The 27095-nt window shown below is 33.2% G+C and overlaps 1 protein-coding gene across 1 annotated transcript; it reads left to right on the top strand.

Moving 5' to 3' along the window:
- The first annotated feature begins 517 nt into the window (after window positions 1-517).
- On the top strand, window positions 518-19003 carry GCA (grancalcin). The gene is made up of 8 exons (XM_010361849.2): window positions 518-674; window positions 3918-4112; window positions 9890-9959; window positions 14001-14044; window positions 14321-14468; window positions 16623-16736; window positions 17080-17138; window positions 17791-19003. The coding sequence occupies exons 1-8, from the start codon at window positions 648-650 to the stop codon at window positions 17815-17817; spliced, it is 684 nt and encodes a 227-aa protein (XP_010360151.2). The 5' UTR covers window positions 518-647; the 3' UTR covers window positions 17818-19003.
- Window positions 19004-27095: the final 8092 nt, after the last annotated feature.

The raw sequence follows: 27095 nt of genomic DNA, 5'->3' as shown, positions 1-27095 counted from the left end.
TAACCTGTTCGTCCAATGTGGCCTCAAGTGGGTTTTGGCGCAGAAGCGCTCCTTTTGGACTACAGGTGTGGTCCTGGTTGCAAAGTTCTGATGTGACGTCAACACTATACAAAAGTAAATGTAACTGCAAATTTTGAAATTCACAGATGGGTCTTTGAAGTCCAGCTCAAAAGCGTGGAGGAGTAGGTTAAAATAAGTCACAGACTTGCCGGTTTGGGGTTTCTAGAAACAAAAATAACTTGAGGAGTTGAAGGCTTGCGGAAGACCTTTCCAGAGAGGGTGGGAAGTTGCAGGAGAAAAGGCTTCTTCGGGATTTAGAAAGAGAGCGCGCGAGAACCTGAGCTACCCAGTAAGAGCCGAGCAGGGACTGGTGGGCTCCCGACGGGTTGTAACCAATCAGGGCAGAGATGGGTGGGGCTAGGCTACGGGAAGGGGCGGACTGCAGCAGAGTTGGCTCCAAAGTGTGGGACTCAGCCAATCGGAACCGGGCAGGCCGGGGCTGGACTGCGGAAGGGGGCGGGTTCGGAGGAGTGTACTGTACGGGAGTCTTTTAGCCTCACCTGCAGCTTCGCCTCCCTGCACCTGCGTCTGTGCTGTTCTCCCAGCACTGCGGACGCGACTCGAGGGTGACGCTTGCTCCGCTCGTCATGGCCTACCCGGGATACGGAGGCGGGGTGAGTCCCAGCCGCTTGGCCGTGTCCCTCTCCCTCGCGGGGTGTGGCGCCCCCTCGGGGGCGGTGCCAGCGTGCCGGGTCCGCACTTGCTGGCTGCTCCTTGCGTCCGCGCCTGGTACTCGGCGGCGCGGGACTCCGGGGGTGTTAGGAGCCAGGGCCGCGGCGAGCATTGAGCCTGGGCTGACTTGGAGCCGTAGTTGTGGAGCCGAGGGAGTGATGTGTGTTTGGAAATTTATTTCCTGGAATGGAGGAACAAGCCACCCTCTTCTTGTTCCAGTAATCTTTTGTGGTACATCCCTCCTCCGTCCCCCACTCAGTGTTGCTAGAGATCCTGTTTCTGAATTTCCTGACCACTTCTTGTTCTTTAAGTTCCTTATGAATAAATTAAGGTGTACGGTAAATAACTCCTAATCTTTACTGTTATACGAAGGGCAATCTGTTCTAGACTCCCTCCCTCGCCCCCAGGCGGGGGGAAGTTACTCTTTCTTATAACTTTTATCCTATATCACTTTTGGGAGTTGCAAGTTATAGTGGTAGAGTCCTGGTGGCTAGCCCCTTCTCTTCAGAAAGGAACCCAAATCTTTAGTATTGATGTCAGTGATGTGCAAAGTGGGTTGAGCACGCTATGTTAACAGAGTTAACATTAGCTTGATCCATTGCGGTGTGGGTAGAATATATTTTCTATTTTTATTTCTGTTTGTTTTTTACCTAAACAGAGAAACTGTGTTTTACTGATTTTAACATAGGACTTGACTTTGGGCTATGGTTGTGATCTTCAAAAGAGTTACTCCTACCCCTGGGAGTTCATGGTTGTTGTTGTTGTTCTTGTTCTTGTTTTAGGATATGAATTTCCAGGTCCTCAACTTCCACACATACTTGTTTCTAAAATTGATTTGCTTTCCTTAAGACTTGCCTCTATGCCCTGTGGCACCTTCCACTTTGTGATGCATACTCCTCCTCAGTCCTTAAATTTAGGAAGGAAGTTTAAAGTGCCTAAGGAAAGTAAAGCCCCTTAAAGATTAGTCAAGATAGCATAAACCTGTGGGTCTTTAAAAACGTCCCTAGCGTAGACGTATTTTCATTTGGTTGAAGCTATCTGTTAGAAGTGTGATATATTTACTCCTTTTGGTATGCTCTTAATTCATATATGTATGGCAGAGTGAGGTGACAAGAGTAATACATTTTCATTCAAATAATTTGGTGCTTCCTTACCCACTTTTGTCAGAGTACTTGAATTTGATGGAGAGTTCCACGACACAATAAAGAGAACGTCTGTATATGTTTTGAACATTTAAATACCCTTTTCCATGAATTTAAAATAAACATCTCTTTTCAGCTGTTCTCATGCTCATTATTAATCGCTGGAAAGAGAAGTACCTCAATAGCTGAAGCAATGTAGATTAGAGACGCTGATTTTAAAAAATGTAATTGAAATATTTTAAGATACATTGGATAACATTTTGGGATAAAACTTACATGATTTCTTTACTAGGAGAATATTAATAAGATAGTTGAGACATTTATAAATCATGTTAAATAAAGGAAACCCACACCTTATTAATGTTTCTTATATTCTTTTAACAAAATATAAAATGTCAGCTACTAGACCTAATTGTTTTGATAGTATACTTTTATCTAATTAAGTGTATGATTTATCTCTGTAGGAGATACATTTCCAATAGATTTTTACTTTCTTCTTTTAAGTATTGTTTATAAAAATTTTGTTGTTTTCTTTTTTTTTTTTTTACTAATTGTATATGAATAAAAATTATAACTCAATATAAAGGACTTTTTTTGTTTGTTTCTCATTTTGGTCACAGGAAACGAAACAATCTAAAACTTTGTTACATGTTTTTATTTATACATGTTGTATTATACAAGCGTCAGTGTTTTCAATAATAAAAATACATTTTAAGCACAGAAAACTTACACAGAATAGATTTTCACACAAGAAATAGCATACAAAATGAATTCAAAGATGAAGAATCTGTCTTTAGAAATCACTTTTAATCTGTTTTGCCTTCCCAATTTGCAGCATTAACTTTCCCTAATCCCATAATTTGAGAACCTGGTGGTCAGATTAATGATGGTTACAAATTCTTTACCGCTCCCCTTATCGAAAAGCACAGACTATTTCTCCACTTCCTTCAATCTGGGTTGGGCCTGTTTCACCTTCATCTGGTAGAATACAGTAGAAAAGGCACTATGGTGGTTCCAGACTTATTATTGTAAGAGAACTGGCAGCTTCTGTTTCTCTCTCTCAGAACCTGACTGCCATACTATGAAGATGTGAAAGAGCCATGTGAAAGGGCCCATGTGGAGGAGAACTGGGGCCCCTGGCCAACAAGGTTCATCCCTAAACATGGTTTACATAAATTCATCTTTCAAGTTGTCCTCTTGATAGTTTCAAATGAGTCAAAATTGATCATTGTTATTATTACTACATAATGTGGGTAAGGAAAGGCTTAGACAATATTTTCATGTCCAAGCCTTTCATGTTTCTGTGCATGTTTTTAATCTATACTATTGCCATTTTGTGAGGGCTTCAGTTAAAACTAGATCACATGATCTATAACAACAGAGAATAAATAAGTCACAATAGGCTGAAAAGAAACAAGTGAGAGGCTAGCATATGGAACTCTCTCATCCCTCAGGATACTACCACAACCACCGCAGTTTCTTTAAACATTTTGCTTTCTGCCCCTTAAAAGATTTTTGAAAAACTGTATACCCTTTTCCCATATTTTATATTGACATATAACGTTTTTATTTTAAGTTTAAATAGTTGTAAAGAATACAATACCCAATATATTGTAAATGTTGACACTTAACAAAGTTTCATTGTATTGACACATATATTCTTCTAAGTATGTGTCTTGAGGTTTACTTCTTAGTTTTACTTTAGGTAAAATGTTGCATTGTTTTACTTTTTGTTTACTTCAGTGATGTTGGTAAACATTTTTTAAAATTGTACATGTTCCTCTGTTAGATTAAGTTCTTAGAGGCTAGTAGCTTTCTTTTTTCTTTTACACTTCTTTTAATGTTGGGTAATATATGTTAATGAATTGAATTATGTCTTAATGTAGGACATCTAACATTTTGTAAAGTTTTTGTGATAGGATTAGAAGCTTTTGGTAACTGTGTTTACTTTTTGATGGGCTTCTAATAATTTCTTTTAATCCAACTTTTATAGATAATAGGTAATATTTATATTACTAACCTTCTCCTATTTCACTCTTATAGTTTGGAAATTTTAGCATTCAGGTGCCAGAAATACAGATGGGACAGCCAGTGCCAGAAATACAGATGGGACAGCCAGTGCCAGAAACAGGTCCAGCTGTACTCCTCGATGAATACTGTGGGTTCCCAGCATTTTCAGACGCTTATTCCTCAGCTGGTGACTCTGTGTATACTTACTTCAGTGCTGTTGCTGGACAGGTGAGGTACTAAATTTATTGCATAAATATGTCTTTGAAAATTATTGTTTAAGAGAAATGTCAACTATTTTACTTAGAGTATCATTTTAAATGTATATGAAATTTATATTTTAAATTTATCTAGACTAATTTTTTTCCTGAGATCAGAGATGAGCATAGTCCTAATTATTTCATTTTAAAAGTCTGTTGTTGTGATGCTTGATACATTGTTCATTTGACTAAAAGAGGAAACCTTTTTTTTCATAGTGGGGAAATCTGATTCTTTCTTACTTAGTATGCTTGCCTTACTGAAATTCTTCTACAAGGGGCTTCTCTTACTAGTCACTAAACACTCCACCAAAACTTAGATATTATATCTTCTTATGAGTTATCATTTTTCTATCACTTAAATCTTTTTATTTCCTTCACTCTGTTTGACATTTAGGAGCATCAGACTCTTCCTGAGTGATAGATAACACAAAGCTAAGTAGGTTTAGCCTGTACATTCTTTTATAGCATGCAAAAATGAGTATTGGAAGTTTGAGGAAAGTAGGAAGTATTTTAAAAAATTATAAGGAGCAATATTTCTAACTTGGGCCTCACTCCCATTAAAAAAAATCTCAGTTAAAACCTAAGTATGTCAAACAATATGATTGGAAATCACTTCAGCATGTCATAAATTTATTCAAGTTGAGAAATTACATTTTTTCCACAGGTGAAGTTTTGTCATTTATAGTAATTTTGATTTTATATGGCTAGTAAATTTTCCAGATTATCAAAATAATCATGTTGGGATTTATTAATTAAAAATTAAAGGAAATAGTATGTTATGATGAGGTATGGTATTAGGATGTTATTTGTTTCCAGTAAATTTGAGCGATTATTTAAAAGACTGACTTTATTGTGATCAATAGGGAAATGTGAAACTGCCAGTTCAAGTACATGAATTCTGTAGGTGAATTGTTACTGATGATAATGTGAATACTTTTGTCATGGGAAGCTTTTCTTTTACTCCTACATAACTGTAATACTACACCACAGTTTATTCTTTTCTAAGTAATTTTATATATTTTTCATGTGAAATTTCAAGGAAAATTAAGCAAAGAGGATATGTATTATGCCCCTTTGTATCAGTTATTAGTTGTATTTGACAGAAGTATTGAGTAAATATTCAAGATCGGAAGGAATACAATATTATAAGATGCCAATGTCTTCCAAATTAATTAATAAATAATATAATATTATTTGAGTCAAATTCCTAAAGGTTTTTTTTTTCTTTTTTCTTTTTGGCACTTGCTGCAATGATTCTAAAGTCTGTCTTGTATACTATGTTATTGAGAATAAATATTACATTATAATATATAAATGTATTATAATTATTAATAATTGTGATAGTGTGGTCCTAATGTAAAAACAAACATATAATACGGAAGAGCCCAGAAGCTTACCTGTGAATTCAGTATGTGGTAAAGGTAGCATTTCGTATCAGTGGGGAAAGAATGGTTCCTGAAGTAACTATCCTGAAATAATTAACAATTTATCTAAAAGTAAATGTAAATCCTCAGCCCATACCATATATTAGCATGAATTCCAGATATATTAAAGGATTGAAAAGAAGTTGTATTGGTGTTTATCTCCTATTGTTGAAATAAATGAGCTTGACTTTTTTTTTTTTTTTTGCTGCTTTAGTATGTATTGCAGCACCTGCTATATTTGCATTTTTGTCTACAAAACTTCTTAGAAGAGTCATGAACTAAGATAGTTGTGTGTGTTAATGAAACATTTGGGAACATCTTTTTAAGATGTGTGTTTTTTTTCTTGATATGTTTCATTTACTTGTTTAACAATTTGGGGGGGAAATTGAAAGCTCTTCTGTGTTTATGGAATACAGTGGATTGGTGCATGGAGACTGGGGACCAGAGAGGATTTGGAAAAAGAGATCTACATGAAAATCATCTTGAGGGAGTTGGGGCAATGTATCAAAGAGGAGATTTGTAAATTGTGGATGGTTCTGGGACAGGCTCAATGATAAAACAGATTAGGAAAAGGTAAAGAAACTGCCAGAATGGAGGTGCCAATACCAGACTAATGGGCAGAAACAGATTCACTCTTGAGTCTTAGCTGCAGGCCTTGTCTCTTTTCTTTTATAATGGTCAACAAAGATTTATTGACGTAGATAGAATTTTATAGAACTTTAATAACATTTTATTCATTCCCTTGAGTGTTCACTAGGTCTAATACGCTTTTCTAGGAATAGACAGTATACATAGAATTAGTAGAAATGGCAGATTCTGTTTTGGCTACTCCAATTTCATTTACATTTTATTTTTTATGATAAATGTAAAAGGTAAAAGGCTAACCTTTTACCTTTTATTATGTATTAGAGGCTGGGGGACTATAATACCATCCCAGATACCTTTGTAGCTACTAAAGGCGGCCATGTGCTGTAGGACTGACCATTGACATGTAGGTGCATATCTTTGGAAAATCTTTCTACCCCAAATGAAAAAAGCCTTACTGGGAGCAAGCCTCAGCTGTGGCTGTTTTGCCCCTTCATTCTTCCTGCCTGGAAATGGGACTTGAGGTATGGAGGTGCAGCAGCCATCTTGTGACCCTGAGACAACAGGCTTGAGATAAAGACCTATAGATAGGGAATGTGGAAAAATGTAGAAATTGATGACAAGTCTAAGTTGCCATACAGTCCTGTTCTGCCTAGCCTCAGACCTGTTGTATGAAACAATAAACCCCTATTGGTTTAAGCATCTTCAATAATATTTTCTGCTGTTTGCACCTAAATGGTACCCTAACTATTCTACTCGTTACAGCATTGTTATTTTAAAGGATTATACTGGGAATAAGTATTATACTGAGACTAATTCTGTTATCTCTGTTTGACTATGTAATATATTCATCATATAAAATTACAACTTAAAGTATATGAACTGGAAATACATTTGGAGACTTTTTTTGACTTCTGAACTATTTCAGCATTTTAATTGTTGGCAATAAATTTGCTATGTTTGAACTATTTGATACTTTCCTTAAATTTCCCAGTCTTGTGCTTTTGAATAAATAAACTCCATGAAGACAGGGTTCTGGTCGTATTTTCCCTACTTGACAGATAGATATCAGGAATATATCAACATTTAATAAATGTTTTAAATGGATGTATTAACTCTCCCATTTTCAATTTTTAGTCTAAATATTTAGACCGTATTTTTTCCATATGTTGAGTTCTACCTAGCTTTGACTGATCAAGTGCAATATCTGACTTATGTATACTGCTCCTAGAACCCAACTACCGAACTCACATCTACAGCCATATCCTTTTTTGATGGGCCTCATCATTAATGATGCTCTATGAAAAACATCCGATTAAAGGTTTCCGCAGTGTTCTTATTTATAGGGTGAAGTATTCTAAACAGTAAGGATTAAATCATCGATTAATTCCGGGAAATTCTGGTTTCTGTTTTCAGACATACACACACGTGCATCACAGTAATACCAACAACTTTAACTTTTGTATACACACACTGCTTCTACTTTTCCACATAGCAACTGTGATGTGGGCATGACACATGTACCTTTGCATTATAGATAAGTAAGCAGAGACTCAAATTGAGTAACTGAACAAATAGGACTTGAAGTTGGATATTATTTTAAAATCTTGCTGCCTAACCAAAGGCAATTGATTTTTATTAATTCTCTACCTGATACTCTTGTAATTTATTTAGGACATTCAGCTTTCTACCACTAATGCTACCTAATTCAGTTAAGGGTTTATATAGTTAGCCTGATTATCAGCTTCAACTATAGGTAAAGAAATCCAAAAGTATCACTTGGATTTTATTCATGTAGTTTAGGAAGACCTTGCTTATTTGTGAGTTAGTCATTAAGATAACATATTTTCATAACATCTCTGAAGTGGTATACTAGCAGAATGCTTTCTGATGGCAGTGAATAACTTCTAGCAAAGCTGTTATGGTTGTTTTTCTAACTTCAAAAATTCTGTAAAGAGCACATGTAAAGCAGAGTTCCATTCATTGTACAGATTTTTAAATGTAATCCACATTTGAGTGAGAAATTCCAATATTTTTAACCTTTTGAAGTAGTAAATGAACATGGTCACAAACAGTCAGAAATGCCAGCAGTTTAGCGAAGAACCAGATGTAGTTGTTTTCATTCTACCAAACAACTAACCTTCTTTGTACTAGATACTCTGCTACAGCCTGGGAATACAAAGATGAAGGGAACTGAGACACTGACTCAGACGATCTCTATGTAGCCAGGGAGATACAGACAAGTAGAAAATGATAAGAGTGTAGGGAAAGATGTGCTAGAGGTGAACAGGTGAAGATGATTACAACACCAAGAGTTTGTACTTGTGCTGTTTGCCGAGAACAGCACTGCTCAAAGTAAATATAAGATGAGCCATAAATGCAAAGCACATAGTTTTAATGTCTCACAGCATTATTTCAAAAAGTAAAAAGAAATAAGTGAAATTAATTTTAATGCTTTATTTAACCCATTATATAAAAATCCTAACATTTCAACATTTAATCAACATAAAAATTATCAATTATATTTTACATTTTTTTTTTTTTACTAAATATATGAAATCTAGTGTGTATTTTATACACAGAGAACATTGTAATGCAGACTAGTCACATTTCAAGTGCTCAGTGGAGCCTATGGCTAATGGCTGCTGTATAGAACAGCAGGAGCATAGAACACTCTTCCTTCAGGTATCTGCATAACTTGCTCCTGTGCCAAAAAGACCTTCTCCCATTTTTTAATTTGAGGAAAAATTTCTAACCTGTCCCCTGATCTAAAAACATGGCTAATTTTTAAAGGTATAAGTTCCTAACTACAGAATTTCAAATTTAGTAAGCAAGATTCCTAGAAAATACGTGTGACAGAGAAAGGAGCACTTAGATACTCTTGACTAGGTAATGCCATACATGTGGTCCATTGAGAAGAATGCTGCTTAGTATTTTGTAATTTCTATTGGAACAACTGCCGTTTTGTAAGGGGTTCTTTTGCCAAAAATCCAGTAGAAGTAATTTAGAAAAGTTTTTTGTTTTGTTGTTTCTTGGATCTCTTATGAAGAGTATGTTTTAAATTTGCCTCCTTGATCCTTCATCATAGCTGACGTTTTGCATTTGTGCCAATGTATGTGATGGTTCCAAAGAAATTACTTATTTTTGTCAAAAACAGGATGAGGTACTGAATCATAATGAGAATACTCAACCTATTTCATTTCCATTGTGATTTCTTGTTTGCATTTTAAAACTTTATTTTCTGTAACAAGTTCAGGCAAGATATGTTTGGGCAGTAATCAGAATAATAGCTACAAGATACAGGGGGACTCTAGAATTTTGCTAGGGGTAATGGCAGGGGCAAATATATTTTCCCCTTCCAGTTAAAGCTTCAGTATTATTTATAAATAATCTCTTCCCAAAACAGCATGAGTGGGGATGTTTTTGAGACTTTTCTGAACATATTTTAGGCATTTTTCTCACTGTTTAAAATAGAAGTAGAACGACTCTTATGAGATTATCTTGAACCATTATAGAACAGAGTAATTGTGCTATAATTCAGAAGTAGAAGAAATTATGTTGTATGATATTTTATAATATGCTTTTGTTGTCAGTAATTACTTCTAGTATTTTGTAGTTAATTATGGAGTAATGTTTCAAAGAATGCATATGTCTTGATTGGCCTAAAAGAGTCAATTAACATTTTAATATGCTTTTATACAATTGCACATTAAATTAGGTCATAATTATTTTTAAACAGGATGGTGAACTGGATGCTGAAGAACTTCAGAGATGTTTGACAGAGTCTGGAATTAGTGGAACTTACTCTCGTGAGATCTTTTTTCCCCTTTTGTCGAAATGGCAATAGGAAATTTATTTTGTTACTTTTTTGTCCCTGTAATTAAAATGTTTAAAAAATTATCGCAGTTATACATGCACATAGTTTAAGAAATCAGGTAACTGTAAAACTCGTTACGAAAATAACTGTTCATTGTGCCTCAACATTAACTGCTCATAGAGGAGACTTCTTTTAACTTTTAAAAATCTGATTCTTTTGAAATTTGCTTCCATATTTCAAGATAGAATATTTTTTCACGATTGATTTTTGGGTTTTATGATTATCTATTGATACCTTGCTATGGAAGATGAGGATTTCACTTTATTTTAACCTTAAACTCTCCTCTGTCTCTGCATTCCACAGAGGAACGTTTCCCATCCTCCTGTCCTTCCAATGTAGTTATAATATATAATAATTTTTGTTAGGTATGTTAGTCTTTATTTTTACTATCTGAATGCTGCTTATAGCTATATCTTATGATAATGCATGATTACTTTTCCTTTTTATGTAATGTTTTGCTTTTCTTGAAATCAATAGTTGTTGGACATTCTTTCTTTTTCATTATCCTAGAACTCTGGGATATGCTGTTTTTTATGCGTAGCTGTCATACTGGGATTCTTTCACCATTATTCTGGAGCTGGTTTCCCCATTTATCTTGAGTTAGATCTCCTTTTTACTCCATCTCTTGTTGTCTTCTTTTAAAAAATTCATTATGTTATTTTAGTGAAATATATAGTTAAGTAGCTTCTTAATAAAAAAAAAAAAAATGTGACCAGGCACAGTGGCTCATGCCTGCAATCCCAGCACTTTGAGAGGTGGAGGTGGGCGAATCATGAGGTCAAGAGATCGAGACCACCCTGGCCACCATGGTGAAACCGTGTCTCTACTAAAAATACAAAAATTAGCTGGGCATGGTGGCACGCACCTGTAGTCCCATCTACTCGGGAGGCTGAGGCAGGAGAATTACTTGAACCCGTGAGGCAGAGGTTCCAGTGAGCTGAGATTGGGCCACTGCACTCCAGCCTGGTGACAGAGTGAGACATCATCTCAAAAACAAACAAACAAAAGAATACATGGGAGATAAAATTTTGAGAGCTTATTTATCTAAAAATGCTTTCATTCTACCTTCAGAATTGATTGGCAAGCTATAGAATTCTAGGTTACAATAATTCTCATGTAGAATTTTGAAGGTATTGCTCCATTATTTCTAGTGTCCCTTGTTGCTTTATCTTTGTCCTTCCTGCCTGGAAGTGATGTGATTTGTTATTTCTCTCTGGAAACTTGGGAGATCTTTGTCTTTAGTATTCTGAGATTTGATGGTGAAGTGCCTAGTTGTGTTGTGTGGGGAACTCAGAGGGTATTCTCAGCCTGGAAATTCCTTTGCTTTAGATGTAGGACATTTTCTTCAATGATATTTTCTGTTTCTGGAATGCTTTTTGTTTTCACTGGGTTTTCTACTTTTATCATCTTTTCCCTCCTATCATTTTGTTTTTTTCTGAACTTTTTGGGAATTTTCCTCAACTTTATTTCCTAAACCTTCTATTGAGTCTTTAATTTCTGCTTTTCATTAAAATCCAAGAACTTCTGTTCTGTTTTCATGAATGTGATACTGTCCCTTATCTCTCTGAGACTATTAATGTATCTTCAAAGTTTTTTCTTCCTATATAACCTTTGTTTTTTCCAGATTGTTTTTTCTCCTCATTTTGTTTGTTTTGGGTGGCTTTCATGTTAGGTGCTTTTCTCAGTTATCTGATGATACTGTCTTGCTCATATTTTAACTAAAATACTGATAAAAAGCCCTGATATCATGGTTAAGCATTGATTGTGGGCTTCAATGTATGGTGGTTTGGCTGGGCAGTTTTGTCTTGTAACTCTGGGTGTCGGTATCTTTAGGGATTTCCTTTTGGACTGGGTTTTCAGTTGACCTTCTGCCTGGAAAGGAGAGGTGGACTCAGAAGGGTTCTCAAGTCTTTTGTAAATTGTCCTTTAATTGCCTTACTTTTAGAAGATAGCCCTATCTCAGCTCTGCTATCTTGCATTTCAGAGACCTCTCCAGAGAATAAAATTCCAGACTTCTGCTGGGTTGGAAGTAGGTGTAGCATCCATCCAATTGAACTGAGGCAGGGAGGGGATATGAGGCTTAGAATGCTCCTTAGGTAGACTTTCAGCCAATTCTTCTGTTTTTGTCTCCACTTTCACACCCACTTTCAGAAGTACTGCCAATTCTTAGGCATTTGGGGTCTTTTCCAAGGGTTGCTTCTCAGCTTTTCTCATTACAAGTTCAGGAATCCATTTTCTGAAATCTAGGTTGGTTAACTCACATCCATCAACTCTTCGACTTGCAAAATTTTGTTCCTTTGTTTCCTGTCTAATTCTCTTTTTCTCTGGTTTTATGCCTTAAATTAGTTTACTCTCCATTCTAATGGACTATGGGGAGGAAGTGAAAAATCTGCCAACTTTCCTGAAAAGTCTGTCTCTTCACTCCTTGTCCTAAATATTTTTTCTTATACATACACATTCCTATTCTGATATTGAAGATCTGCTTGTTTGCTGATTCAGATTTAGCCATCTATTGTCATTAATTCAGATTCTCCCACTTTATGAGTGTGTGCCAAGTTAATTGTAAAGCAAAATAGATATTATTTACTTGCCCCAAAGAAGAAATACCATTCCAGAAATTTCTCATGCAATCCCCTCACTCTGATAGTTTTATAGCCTTCGCTTTATAAACTTGTGAAACTACCTTTCTGGGTCCCAGTTTCTTCCTTTTTAAAAACTGGAACTATTATACGTTTAGCATGTTTATGTGAAATCATGTAACACACACCACCTTACTCATATTAAGAACACATTGAGTATCTATTGAGTTGTCAATTTGAAAATACTACAACTAACAATTCTAACATCGATACTATATTAAACATTTAAAGAAAATCAGCAATTTTAACTTGTGGAATGTTTTATAATTTTTTCTTTAGTGGGTCTAAAATTTAGCTGAAATAATTTTCTTCTTTTATAAAATGTTAAAATGTTATGGATAAAATAAAATAATAATTTTGAAAATTTTTATTCATTCATTCATATTAACAAGCTGCTATTAAACACTTTGTAAGTTTAAACTGTACTAACATGATATTTTCTTTATCAGGACATGAAATTAGTCTTGGGATATGTCAGCATATTAGTTGAATATAATTGGATTAGAAAAATTAGAAAAGGATTAGAAAAATTGAATTTTATCAATAGGTCATCAGTTGTAGTTCTGTAAATATGAAAGTGTTAATATTTCGAATTACCTCTGGTTTTAAGATAGCTTGTATTGATATTTTCTTCCTTTTTTCTCCCCCCATCCCCTGAGAAAAACCAGCTCTTCAATTCAGATGCTCATTTTTTCTTACTTGGTCTATTACAATAAACTATCAATGGACTTACCTATTTCCAGTATCATCTCACTTTATATTTTATTCATTGTAAACTAAAGTTTCTAAAATGGAAATTTTAGAATTTCCCTTCTGCTTCTGAAACACTTCAGCTGCTTTTATTGGCCCAAACTTTTTGGGGTAGTATTCAAAAGTTTCATGATTTGGCCCTCATTTGCCTTTCTGATGTCATCATATGTCACTCTCTCCCACGTACTTTAACTCAAGTTTTGTGATCTCTGAGTACGTGTCAAACTTCTACTTTAACTGCATTTGTCATTTGTGTTATAAAGACTGGAAGCCTTCCTCTTCCCCAGGCTTGGGTGAAGCCAAGTGCTTTACATACCTGGAGTGTCTTTGTCACAGTAATTTTCAGTTAGTTTATAATTGCTCATTTAATTACCTTAGTCCCCTCACTAGATGTGAGTGCTTCGAAGGCAGTAATTTTTTTTAAAAACAATGGGTACTTCACATTCAATAATAGCTTGTTGATTGTGGTGATTTTATATATTTTGGCAGTTTTTAAATGTTTTATTTTGAAACTAGAGATTGTCATAATTTTACATAGATAAAGTTGGGCATACTCTAATTTAAATATTGTATATGTTTTACAGCCTTCAGTTTGGAAACCTGCAGAATTATGATTGCCATGTTGGATGTATCCTTGAATAGAAATAGAAAATACTAGAATAAAGAGTAATTGCTTTCTGAATATCAAGCCAGTGGTTAGATTTCAGTGCCCATAGTAAACTAATGAATTTAAAAATACTTTGTAAGATCCTGTTTAAATTCTAGGCTTTTTAGTTTTTATACAGAAATCTATTCATATGATGAGTTTGGCTAACTCTACAGAAGCATACTCATGTTTTAGTCAATGATTTAGAGTCAGATAAACTCAGGTATCAAAATTTATTTTTGTTAATAAAACTATCAGAGAGATTACACAGGAAAACTGGGATTTAATGAATTCAAAGAGCTATGGGCAGCTCTTAATGCCTGGAAGCAAAACTTCATGACTGTTGATCAAGATGGAAGTGGCACAGTAGAACATCATGAATTGCGTCAAGCCATTGGTCTTATGGGTAAGAACATTAACATTCTTTAGAATCTGTAAAGCTCATCTTTGTTCTTTGATTAGATGAACTTAATTGCTTAAATTTACCAAGTAATAAAGGGATATATTTTTTCACCAGCAAGTTCCTTTGTTTGTTTTCAAGGTTGTAGGTAAATTCTGACCAAAGACCTCAACAAAACCATTTTAATTATGATTTCTTTTCAAAAGATGATCTTCCATACATGCATGCATTTTGAATTTCTTCTGCTGTGTTTAAATTTATTTCTTCGTTAGTACTTACCACTTATATTGTATTCTTTTATAACTTGGCAGGGTCTCTAATTGGGAGCCAAAGCTTGCCTCCGTCAGTCAAAAATCTGTACAAAATAGCTTTTCAGCAGTAAAACCTATGTTTTCGTTTGTCTTTTTTTTCTTACATACTACAGAACACATAGCAGGTGCCAAAATACATCAAGATGGAAAGGTTGCATTTTAGAGTAATTTAAAAGTATAAAACTTTATTCTTATCATACCTCTCTCTGATAAGCTGATGTTCTTAGTGTACTTTCAAAATGGATAACATATAATGGTGTTTAATTTGCTTAAAGTTAATGCAGTTTTAAATAGCTTTATGAATTGTTTTTATGCTTGTGATTTACACTCTTTTCTAAACAAAATATATTTACATGAAAATTAATTTTTTGGAAGTTAAAATCTGAACCCAGTGGAAGTGGACTTACCTCAAATTGCAATTTAAATAAGTCAAATTAGTGATTTGTTTGGTTTTGTTTTATAAATAGACATTTTAATTTAGTAGTAGGGACAGTCCAGCCCATATAAACATATGTAGTTCAATTATAGATCCTTGATACCTAATAGATTAAACCTGGACCTTAATTCAGCCTAATGTTGGGAAAGTAATAATCTTTGGCAGAAAAGAAAACCTTCAGAGTTCCAGTTAGGCAGTGGAATGTAAAAAGGGTTTTCTGGATTGTCCAAATTTAAAGTCTTCATATATATTTTAAAATATTCGAATTATTTTGCTGAGAATACTATGAGAAAATCTAGGAATTTTATCAGTTCCGCATTTAGCTCGTAACTCTCTAATATGAAGTTCAAAATTTATTTGCATATAATTACATTAGTTTGCATGTTTTACTGCTTCTTTCAATTTACACGTTTCCTGCATTACATTCTATTGTAGCTACATGTAGAATTATCTCCTATTGCATTTATTTTGGTTGTTTTTACCTTTGAATGGATTAGTGTCATTTGCTCAAGTCTACAAATCCGGTAATGTATGGGCAATAATAGTGGGCTACTATTCTTCTTAGTAAAATGTGTACATCTCTTTAAATGCATAGGGCCATCTAAAAGGGTACAGCAAGTAGAATATATTAATTTATGTTTTTATTTTTTATTCTTTTTAAATTTTAGATTTTATGTATATTTTAAAATGGGAGTAATCAAACAGTAATACATGTATAGAATTTAAAATAATGTAAAACATACTGGGAATGAATGATCAAAAACTTCTTTCTCATCGATATAAGTATACAATCAAAAATTTTGGACGTCACAGGACTACTAGAACAAAGAACCAAGGAAATCAGTGAAATAGTGAGAAGGCTGTTATTATTGTTACAGTGTGTGAAGAAACACTCAGAATTCCAGGACAAAAAAGAATAATGTTTTTTGTTTTTTCCCCTTTAGAGTAATCATGTTGATCCTCAAATTTCCCTTACTTATAAAAGATACTTTCAAGCAATATGTTCAGTGGGAAATATCATTTGAATAACAAAGATCATTAGTAATCCTTGCATTAATATTCTTTAAGAACTATACAAGGTTACATAATTGAAATATTGAAGCATTAAAACCCATGAAATTAGACATTATTTCAAAATAACAATATATGATAAATTCATAAGAAGAGAAGTATTTTCTTTTCCTTAGCTTTGACTTTATTACAAAGTTAGAATTGTGATATTTATATACCGATTAACAGGATTAACAGTAAAGCCTTGGTCTGATCAATTTCAATATTAATGTGTTTTGTTTCTAATTACATTTTTGTGGAATGAATTTTGAAAGTTATTTTATGGCTTGATTAATGAGAAGGCATTCTTGCAGTGTTCTTATGTTATTGACATTTAGAAGTTTTAATTTATCTCTTTTTTAGGTTATAGGTTGAGACCTCAAACAATAACTACTATTGTTAAACGTTATAGCAAGAATGGCAGAATTTTCTTTGATGATTATGTTGCTTGCTGTGTGAAGCTTCGAGCATTGACAGGTATTGACTATTTAAAACTAGGTGTACAGTATTATGTAGCTATTTTTCTTGAATAATGTGTCTCATTTTCTCCAGCAAGTTTATAATAATATGTGTTTTCCTCTTTTATTCACTGTTAAATCTAATTAGTTTTAAGGCTTTAAATATTAAGCAATATAAATGATAAAAACTTGTTATATGTTATTTTTGGAAGTTTTTCTTCATATCTCTGTTGCCTGGGCTATTCAATCACTTCTAAGATTTAATTGAATATGAAATTATTCTTTTTTTGTACCTGGGGGCACTAAATATTTGGAACTATGTATTTTAAATTTCAATAAAAAAATAATTTCTTTGTTTAAAGATTTCTTTAGGAAAAGAGACCACTTGCAACAAGGGTCTGTGAATTTCATGTATGATGATGTGAGTATCCTGCTTTTGGTATTTATACTGCATTCTAGATGCGTTCTTAGTTAGTAAAAAAATTTAAGTGATCCCAAGTACTGGTACTGGAAATAATATATTTTGTATGCCATGTACTTTTCCATATTTTTCAGCTTAACACAAATATAAGATTAACATTGGCATAGATGCCAAACAATTTGACTTCATGTTAAATTGTAAATATACTTTTCAATTTTTATGACAGGCTTTTTGAATTAAAAAAAATGAATCACTTTTAAGGGCCAAAACCACCATTAGTTTTAAAAAGGGTAGTTTACTGTAGTGATATTTTTTCTCAGGGAGGGAAAAATTTTAATCCATGACACATTATGAAGCTGTTCATTTCTCATTTCAAATGGTTACTATTAACCTGATATTCAGGGTTTTTAAAAATTCAAGCTATAAGACAGTTATATTTTACCTGTGCTTTAATGTTTCAGGGTTTTTGTTTTGTTTTTCTTGTATTTACTGATGAAAGTTATGGGGTCAACATTACTGGTATTTATTGGCTTGAATTATAAGCCTTGGAAACAAACTTTTCTCTCTTAAGAAAATGCTCTTGTGGAATATAGTCAAAAACAATTAAAAACCATTTTATTCTTAATAGATAATAATTTTACTTATGTATTAGTTTTTGCAGGGCACTATGGCAATTTGAATGTTTAGAATTCTAAACCTGAAGAGACACTGTGAATTCTTTTGCTTGGAAGAAGTGAACTGGACTACTTTAAAACTTTTAAGGATTTTCCATGTTCTTCCTACCCGTTAAGTCTCTCTTCCCTTTCTGTGTGTTTTTATTTTAGCAGATAGTTCAAAACAATAAAAGATTAAAAAAAAATTTGGTGTATTACTGCTTTTGGAAAGGTTATCTTACAAATATGTGCATATTGTCATAAAATATTGGTGTATGATTATTTGATTTAAATAATGCTTAGCCTTAATTTTTAACAATGTAAATTTGGAGGAATGTACTTTACAAGATAGATTGTATAAGAAGCCAAATGATAAAAGCCTAGAAAAAACTAATTTATACTTATCCAAAGGTTACAAATTAGACGTTAAATTTTGTTTGTAGTTGGTGGTGTTTGAGGGCCAACTAGAAATGAAAGCCTGGATTTTGTGCCATGTTCGTAAGATAGTTTGTTCCTTGATCAAATAATCAGAGAAAAGACACTTAAAGATCTTTGTCTGTGAAGAAGAAAATTATCTCCCCAGTCAAATCTGTGGTGGGATAAGACTACAGAAGGCATTATTTTTTCCTTTTTAATTTTTTGTTGTGTATATTTTGCTTCAATATGTTTTATTGTCTTCTCTAAGCAAACAGTTCTTAATAAACAAAGTATTTCTCTCTGCACCCTATTTCATTAGTGAAGACATAGTTCCCCTAAAATGGCATCCTCCTCTAAATCTAGACTTTTTGGAAATGGTGTCTATTTTTGATGATATGTCAGCATTCAAAATTGTCCTAATTAAATTGTTGTTTAAATGTAATGTCAGCTGTTTATAAAGTTAAAGAAAAAAAAAAAACAAGTAATTAACCACTCTGATTGCTCAGAAATTATACATTTGACTTATTTGACAATATTAACATTAGTGGTGGCTTTGCTGTTAAAAACCCAGTAAGTATTTTGAGTACATCTATGTGATGTGGTGTTTTGAGCATAGTAGGCACCACAGCAACTTTTCTGAGTGGTACTAAAACTGCCGAAAATGCAAAGTAGAATCACCAGATCTTTAGTGTGCAGTATCCCTGGTATAAGATGTTATGATTAATGTAATTTCTTTCTTGGCAAACACCTCATGTCTATCTTAGTGAAGATTTAATAAACCACATATTTTTCTTATGCTTTAAATGCGTATCTTCCAATCTAACAGTGAGTGACATAATTTTATGACTGCTGACCAAATTAATTTATAGATTTTATAAAATCCCATGTTTCTTAATGGATGAAGGATAGATGGCAGTATCTTGAACAAAACCTTTTATAAACTTACAGAATTTTAAATCAGCTTTCACTTTAAAAAATCCTGGAAAGGAAGTAATGCACTTGACACTGATAATTTTATATAATTTGCTGTCAAATTCACTTGGTCAGTTTTATAAAAATGTGTGAATAAGTAATCCACATAATTTTGTTATCTGGCTTTTTTTTTATGAACATATATTTGATAATGTGAGAGGACATTAACTGAGCTGGTAAATTAAAGAAACAGATTTCTAATTAGAAGTGTTGTAGGAAAAAGCAAATGTAAAAGCACTATGTGTTGTTCACGTTGAATGGTGATAATGTGACTCAGCAGCCTGTAATCTCAACACCCAGGTTATACAGATGGGTGTTACTGACCTATTCTGTGGTCAATTATGATTATCTCTCTTACTTGGAGGCTCACAGTTGAGGTAAAACTTTTAAAATGACAAATGGTATTATGCAAGTTTCTGCCAAATGACACTCTGTCTTAGAACTCTTTAACACAATTCTCATCTAAAAATGTTCCTATGACTTTTGGTCATAGAAGGTCTATGAAGGAGCTTCCATGGCCAAACATATTTAGAAACTCTCGCTTTCTAAAGCTTGATAAGGTATATTAGCATCTGAAAGCCCAAGGTTAATAAAATCAGTCATGTTTAATTTTATTTGGCCCAGTTTTTTCTAAACTTTTTGACCACAGAACCCCTTTTCTCTAGCAAAACTAACATTCTATGCTGATCCAACTTAATTGCCAGGCAACTCTTCTGCACTTTACATTAAACAGACAAACTTATATTCACAGAAACATTAGGCCTACAGAATATTTTATCAGAGTTTTTATACTGAAATACAGTTCACTTTTTGATGCTTTAAAAATAACTGATAAAATATTTTTATGATGAACATGACTGCAATATGAATATAGTATAGTAGTTTGCACTGGTTAACTTACACCCCAGTTCTTTTATGATGATGTTAATTATTGAATAATGTACACTCTTAATGTATAAGTGCTTTTATTTATACAGTAAACATGTTTCCATGTCATTTTGAGAATTTTTTTAATAAACATTCAAATAGCTTGCTGTAAAGTTTTGTATCATACAAAATCTGTTACATATATATATATTATGAGATGCTTCAGTTCAAATAACAGTGCAGTAATTCACCTATATCTAAAAGACTGCCAAATGATTAAATGTCAGGTATTGCACTTCTATTTTGAGTGGCAGTTTACACATTTTAAATTACATCAAGGGTAAATCAATATTATGGAAATCTTAATTTGGTCCACTTTAAATGTAATTTCAAGGATTTCTCATTTGATCTATTTACGCATGCGTCCAGAAAAAAGTAACAAAAAATGTAGTCAAGTTATATTTATTTCCAAAAAAGGCATTTACCCTAGAAGAAAGTAGAATCTGTTAACATAGTTTAAAGTCTGTGGAGTTAAAAAAATAACAAAAAATCAATTTGTGATTATTTCTTTAAGTAAAATATAAGACATCAAGTTTACTTGTAATCTTATGGCATTACTAAACTGGACAAACAAATAAATACTCTTTGTCAAAAATGTGCTCTTCTTTGCCTTTTTACTTTGACAGACTCTTAAATGATATGTTTTCTTCTGCTTTTCTATAGTCTTCTGGGTAATGAATAGAAATAAATCTGTTAATATCTGGTGAATTAAATCCGATGAGTAAATTCCAAGACTTCTTTCAGGCAGGCATATTCTGTTCCATAAGCTTTAAAATGCAACCATGGGTGTTTTATTACTTTGAAACTTGTGTTAGAAGATCCCAATTTTTTGGTCGCAATTCAATCATTTACATAATGAATTAAGCACATTTGAATAAATACATAATGTTAAAGTATCATCCAATAATATGTCTAGAGTTTATACATAATTAGATTAAATTAAAATATTTAGAACTGGTAAATACTTAGAAGTTATGAGTGCAGACAGGATTTTAAATGAATACTGCCCAGGTAATTTGAAGTCTAGAATGAGGTCATCATATAGTACATATATTAAACTTTTCCTGTAATTTAGAATTCTGAGCATAAAACTACTTTCCAGCAAAACACTGGGAAACTTAAGAAAAATTGGTCTATCAGCTCATTATTTGAATGCTGGGAAATCTGTGCTTTTAATCATTTTTGCCATATCTCTTTCTACTTGTTTTTAAAAATATATTTTTCTGGCATATAAAGAAAGAGTCTTATATACTTAGCATTCCTTTTATCCAAGTAGCTTGGTAATATGCAGCTTTGTGTATTATTTTGTGAGTATTCAGGACTCAGGTGTGCTTCTATGTATCTGAATAGTGAGTAGACATTGGCAACACTTCTACATCACTATGATGTGCCATACAGTAAGAGAATGAGGAAGCTGTTTCTCTATGTGCTAATTATGTTTTCAGATGTGCCCCTTCTGTAACATCAGAGATGGTGGCAATTTGCAAAGCTTACAGAGAGTGAGAATTGGCCTAGATCATCATTTAATAGCAATATTCAGGGGCACTTATATTGGTAATGATTAGGTCCTAATTCTGACATATCGTGAGAGGTACCCCAATGTTTTCCCTTAACCATAAAAATGTAAGTATGTACAGATACGTGCATACAAATATTTGCATTCTAGTTGACTGTATTATTGAATCAAATTTCATTTTGCTTAATTATTGAATTTTTGAAAGATAACCTGAAGAGTGCTAGTATGAATATCCCAGAAGCATATTTATTAAACATTCATTTTTTGAAAATTATAAGTCACTTTCAAATGATTTTAAGATTTTTCTGAACTTTTGGATGCATATTTAATTTCCATAGCTATCTGTGGTACCCTCAGATTTATATTATGGCAAGAGATAATTTATCTTGTGGTAAGTTCTAAAATATTTAGCTTCTTCATATTTAAGATTCTCATTTTCTGATCAGCCTTGGTTGTAGATACCAATATAATTTTTTCTGCTATTTGTGTTTGGTTTTTCATTTATCAAAGGAAAATGTTCTCTTGGTGTTTTAAACCTTTAAGATGAAGGTTGGAAAATCTAAGCCATGAAACAGACTCAATAGTCCTTAGCTTACATGCCACATTATGGCCAACACGTTTTATTTACAAGTTTTCTTGAAGGTAGTTTGATATTTTTTCCCCTTAAATAATAGAGAAGAAACGGGGAGGAATTAAGAAAGTATGAAACTCAGGCAAAAGAAAATATCTGGATATTTTCATTCTTGGTTAAAAAATGAAGCAAACATATGTTATAAAAGGTTATTTGCACATAAGTTAAAGCCTGTTTATCCACCAGAAATTTTAAGTAAACAATAAATGTTTTAGTCAATCACTGTTGTGGTCTTAACAGGCAATAATAGGTGAAATATTGTATTTCTTTAATTTTAGATTTAATGCTTTTTGCCACTCAGTCTATCTTACTAGTGTCCTGATGGAACTCAATAAAACTGTAGCACTGTTACATGTGATTTCATGAAATAACATCAGCACCACCATGCCTATATCTAGTACTGTTCCTAGTAAAACGTTGGAAAAAGTTGGCTTCTCTAGTAAAAGTATCCTACTTAGCTAATGAGATTTACTTTCTTTTTCCCCAAAATAATTTTTTTTACAAATTCTTGAATTTTTCATGTATAAATAGATCAGAAATTATATGCTTCATTCTTAAATTATGTATATATACTCTATTTTCAATACAACTTGTACACTTCTTTTAGCTACCAAAAATTTGCAACCATTTTTTACAGGAAATGTACATATTTACAGTTATCTGTAGAAGCTTATTGCAAAACTAGTTGTGCAAGTAGATTACACTGTCAATACCACATACCAATCTTTGAAGAAAATATTTACTAAAAAATAAATATTTCTGCACAGAATATTTCAAAAGCATTATGATTTCATGCTACATTATGTGCATAAAAACTAGGAAATAGTATGTGTTTTGGTAGGTTGTTTCATTTTGTTTAAAGCATTCCAAGGTACTTACTACTTAGCCAGATGTAAGTGAGCTGCTTTGTATTAGATGACTGACATTTTCAAGTGATTATACACATTCTTTTCTGAAATGTATTATTCTGTAACTGGTAAACATTCTGGTGTAATACATTTTCCCACCATCAAAATTATAAAACGCAAATTTCAGCTAAAAAGCGGTAATGAGCCTTTAATTGAAATCACTAGGTGGCTAGGAGATAAAAACTAGAGATTCCTCAATATTTCTAATCTTATATAACATTTGGAAGGAAGGTGCCATATCATTTCAGTGCTATTATAAATATAGGGGCATTTGAGGAGACTATGTGGAGGAGTTAATTATAAGATTACTGATCCTTTAATTTTTCCCTTAAATAAGAATGATGAAAATGTTATGGAATTTCTTATATATCCAAACAATATATGTCAGTATAAATAATACAGTTGAAATGCTAACGGTTATGATTACATTCAATATAAAAACATTAAAATACACAAGAAGAAATACAAAGGATAGAGGTTCAACATAGTGCTTTAAAACCACAGGTATACCAAATTATTTTACATCTTTCAAAATATAAATTAATGGAAGTCACAGATGTAGTGACTATAATTTAGGGGATTCATCTAATTTTTGACATTAGCTTTTCAAGAATAATGATGTTAATATTGCCACTTCTCATAATAAGTACTATTTTACTGGGAGTATTTCTGTAATCTTGCTATTCTCATTTAAAAGTTTGATCATGAATGGTAGAGTAACGAAATTTGTCAGTTGATTGTATGGTTCTGTGTTCTTGACGTTGCATTTCTATAGATGTTTTGATGTATTCATAGTAATAACATGTTTTAAATAACTTCTTGTTAGTCATCTCTCAATCTCCACTTAATAGTTTATATATATAAGCATCACGGTAATTTCTTTTCATGCTTTTGGTTATTAATAATTCATGTCTTTCTGTTAATTTTCTGTATTTGACATTTCACCAAAGTGTGTTTGTACCACAAATGCATGTGATGAATTATTCTACTCTTGGGCACTGATTAATCACAACACCTAATACTTTACATTTAAAACATAATCCTTTTAGTTTGTAAAGTGGTTTAACATCACATCATAAGTAGAACCACAAGAAAAAACTTTGGGAACATTTGAGGAATGAGGGAGAGGGGGATGAGCTATTGCAAAGCTAGAAAACAATCGCAATGCAAATAAGTTTATGAATGGTGGACAAAGGCAATATTTAACAAATATAAGGATGCTGTCTACACTGGCGTTCTCCTGCTCTGAGCAACTAGATCTTTGGGAGGCATGTGAAAATGACTTTATAAGTTTTTGTTATACAGTATGAATGTGCATGTTGGGTAAAGGAAAGAGCAACAGAAAGTGTTTTAGAAGACCTTAAGTAGTGCGACTGCACTATCATCATATTCCACTATCTTTATGATGATGCACACATCACACAATGATCTTGTAGATTTACAATGAGGAATAACGTGCTTTATGGTTTACAAAGCATTTGTACTTACATATTTCAGAGGATCCTCAACACACCCCTTCAAGATATGTTAGATGTTACCACCATTTTTATAATTTTGGATACTGGGGCTTACTCTGGATTTGTCCCAAGAATAAATGGAGAAGGTATAACTTGAATTCAGGTTTACCACATTGAGTCCCCTGCAATTTCCACTGATCCACACAAGAGCTTAGCCAGTTTAAGACTGTGTAACATATCTGTGCAATGAGAGAGTGGCCTAGGGGTCTGAAAAGAACCATTGCAACTGTAAAATTATATTTTCTGTAAAAATGGAAAATTATATACTATCAAAATTGTATTTTGTAAATGTATTTTCAAATATCCATCTAAGGACTATGTCGTAGATCTAAAGAAGGACTTCCACAGTGAGCCAGCCTTTAGAGAATACATTCTAGTGGTACTGATCGACAGATTACTTTCACATACTTGGCATGTAACAATTGATTCAGAGTAGACATGCTTATAATAAGGAGATTGATACTCTCACTATTACTGTAAATAATATTACTTTAAAGCTATAAACCTAATAGTGCAAAATACAATTAAGAGAGATAAAACAATAGGTACATGTAGGTTTCTCTGAATCAAAAACTTTCATCTTGGCAACAGCAATGTTGTTGGAGACATTGCACATTGTGCAAAATCTAAATCTTGGGAAATTTTTCTCCTGATTGTTTTAATGCCATGTTTCTGGATGAGAAACAAGGAACTCAGCATTTTTTGAGCATCTAGTATATGCCAGGCCCTTTACTATATTTTATCTCATTTCTTTCTCAAGCTTCTGTGAGACAGGTATCATTATCTTATTTTTAGAGATTCAAGAAAAAGACTCAGGGAGGTTAATTAACTTGCTCAAGGTCACACAGTTATTGATGAAAAAACTGGTATTGGAACCCAAGTTGGTCTGATGCAGAATCTCTGCTTGCTCTTCTACATTGGTAAATTCTCAAATTGTTAGTGTGTGTAAAGATCACATGAGGGAGGGCGTGTTAAAAGATGATTGCTGGGTCCCACCCCTAAACTTTCTGATTTAGTAGATCTGGGGTGAGACCAAGACTATGCATTTCTGCCAGGTCCCCAGGTGATGCTAGTAGTGTTGGTTGGAGGATGACTCTTTGAGGACCACTGTCCTGTATCATCCTGTCTTCAAGTGCCTCTTCGAACTCACATGATAGAAACATATTTGTTTTACTGTAAAAATACAACTTGAATTTTTGATAATTTATAAAAATTTTGATTTTTATAGATAATTTACATGTTTATCTATTTTTGGTTTTTGCCATAGATAAGCAATTTAAACACTCTGTTATGTCAGTGTTGCAATTCATTTCTAATAACTGATCTACAGAATTATTTTTAAATCATGAAAGTCATTTAGAGGAATGATACTGTTGTTATTTAATAATAATAATATTAGATATACCAATAGGTGATATATTTTATCCTTAGACAATATATGATGGGGTTTTAAAATGACATTTGGATAAGAACATTTTTTTCTAGTCATTTTGGAACCATTGCTAAAGTTCAACCTCCAAAAGGACCTTGTAAGCAATTCTTACACAAACATATTAAACCTGACCCCAAGTGCCCTGACCTGCTTCCCATACTTCCTGACTAGAAGAGTAGGATAGTTGTGCTCTGATGACCAATACATTATAATGGACTTAAGAAACTATTCTGTTCCGAATCTGCCCCCTCCCTTCCTATGTTTGTTGACTGAGTGATTATTAATTTAAAAACCCCATGAGAACATTGCTTCATCATTCCTCATTCTTGGTTGTCTCAACTAATTAAAGAATGTGACTCCCCTATTGGGGAGAATGATAAGTCTAAGTTTCAGCTTTTTGCCCAGCAATTAATAACAGCAGGAGATCATCTGACCCAAACAAACTTTAGATTTTAAATGACATTTTATTTAGGCCAGGGGACCAGGTAGTATTATTTTTAGGAGGAGAGCAGAAGGTGTTATGCTAGTGCTTCTAATTACCTAGAAGGAAAGCATTTGCTACAGTGCAATTATGATTGGCTGCAGCAGTTCAACCTGGCCCTCAGCATGATCCCTAGATGGAGAGGTCACACTATTTTTGCAATAGCCAACAGGCGGGTGATGGTACATTTAGGCATTAGATCTTTGGCTGGGGAAAGGGATGAATTTTGTACATCAAGATCATTGCTTTGGTCATCTGTAAGTCACTTTAGCCATTGAGTCTTCTGATATTTATGCCCAATTAATCATGTCTTTATATTGTCAGTCTCTTTTTAAGCTAATATCCTGTAGGAAGGGACCTTCCTAATCCTGTCCAACTCTCTGAGGGTTAAGATTTTAATACAAGCAATTATGTCAAGGAATTAAGAAAAAGGTTTCTGTTGTGCTAGAATTTAAATAAACTGGATGCTTGCACACCATTCCCCATCTTCCTATTTCTTCATG

This window comes from Rhinopithecus roxellana, chromosome 14, assembly GCF_007565055.1.
Source record: "Rhinopithecus roxellana isolate Shanxi Qingling chromosome 14, ASM756505v1, whole genome shotgun sequence".
Lineage (NCBI taxonomy): Eukaryota > Metazoa > Chordata > Mammalia > Primates > Cercopithecidae > Rhinopithecus > Rhinopithecus roxellana.
This window is presented reverse-complemented; position numbering and strand designations above follow the sequence as displayed.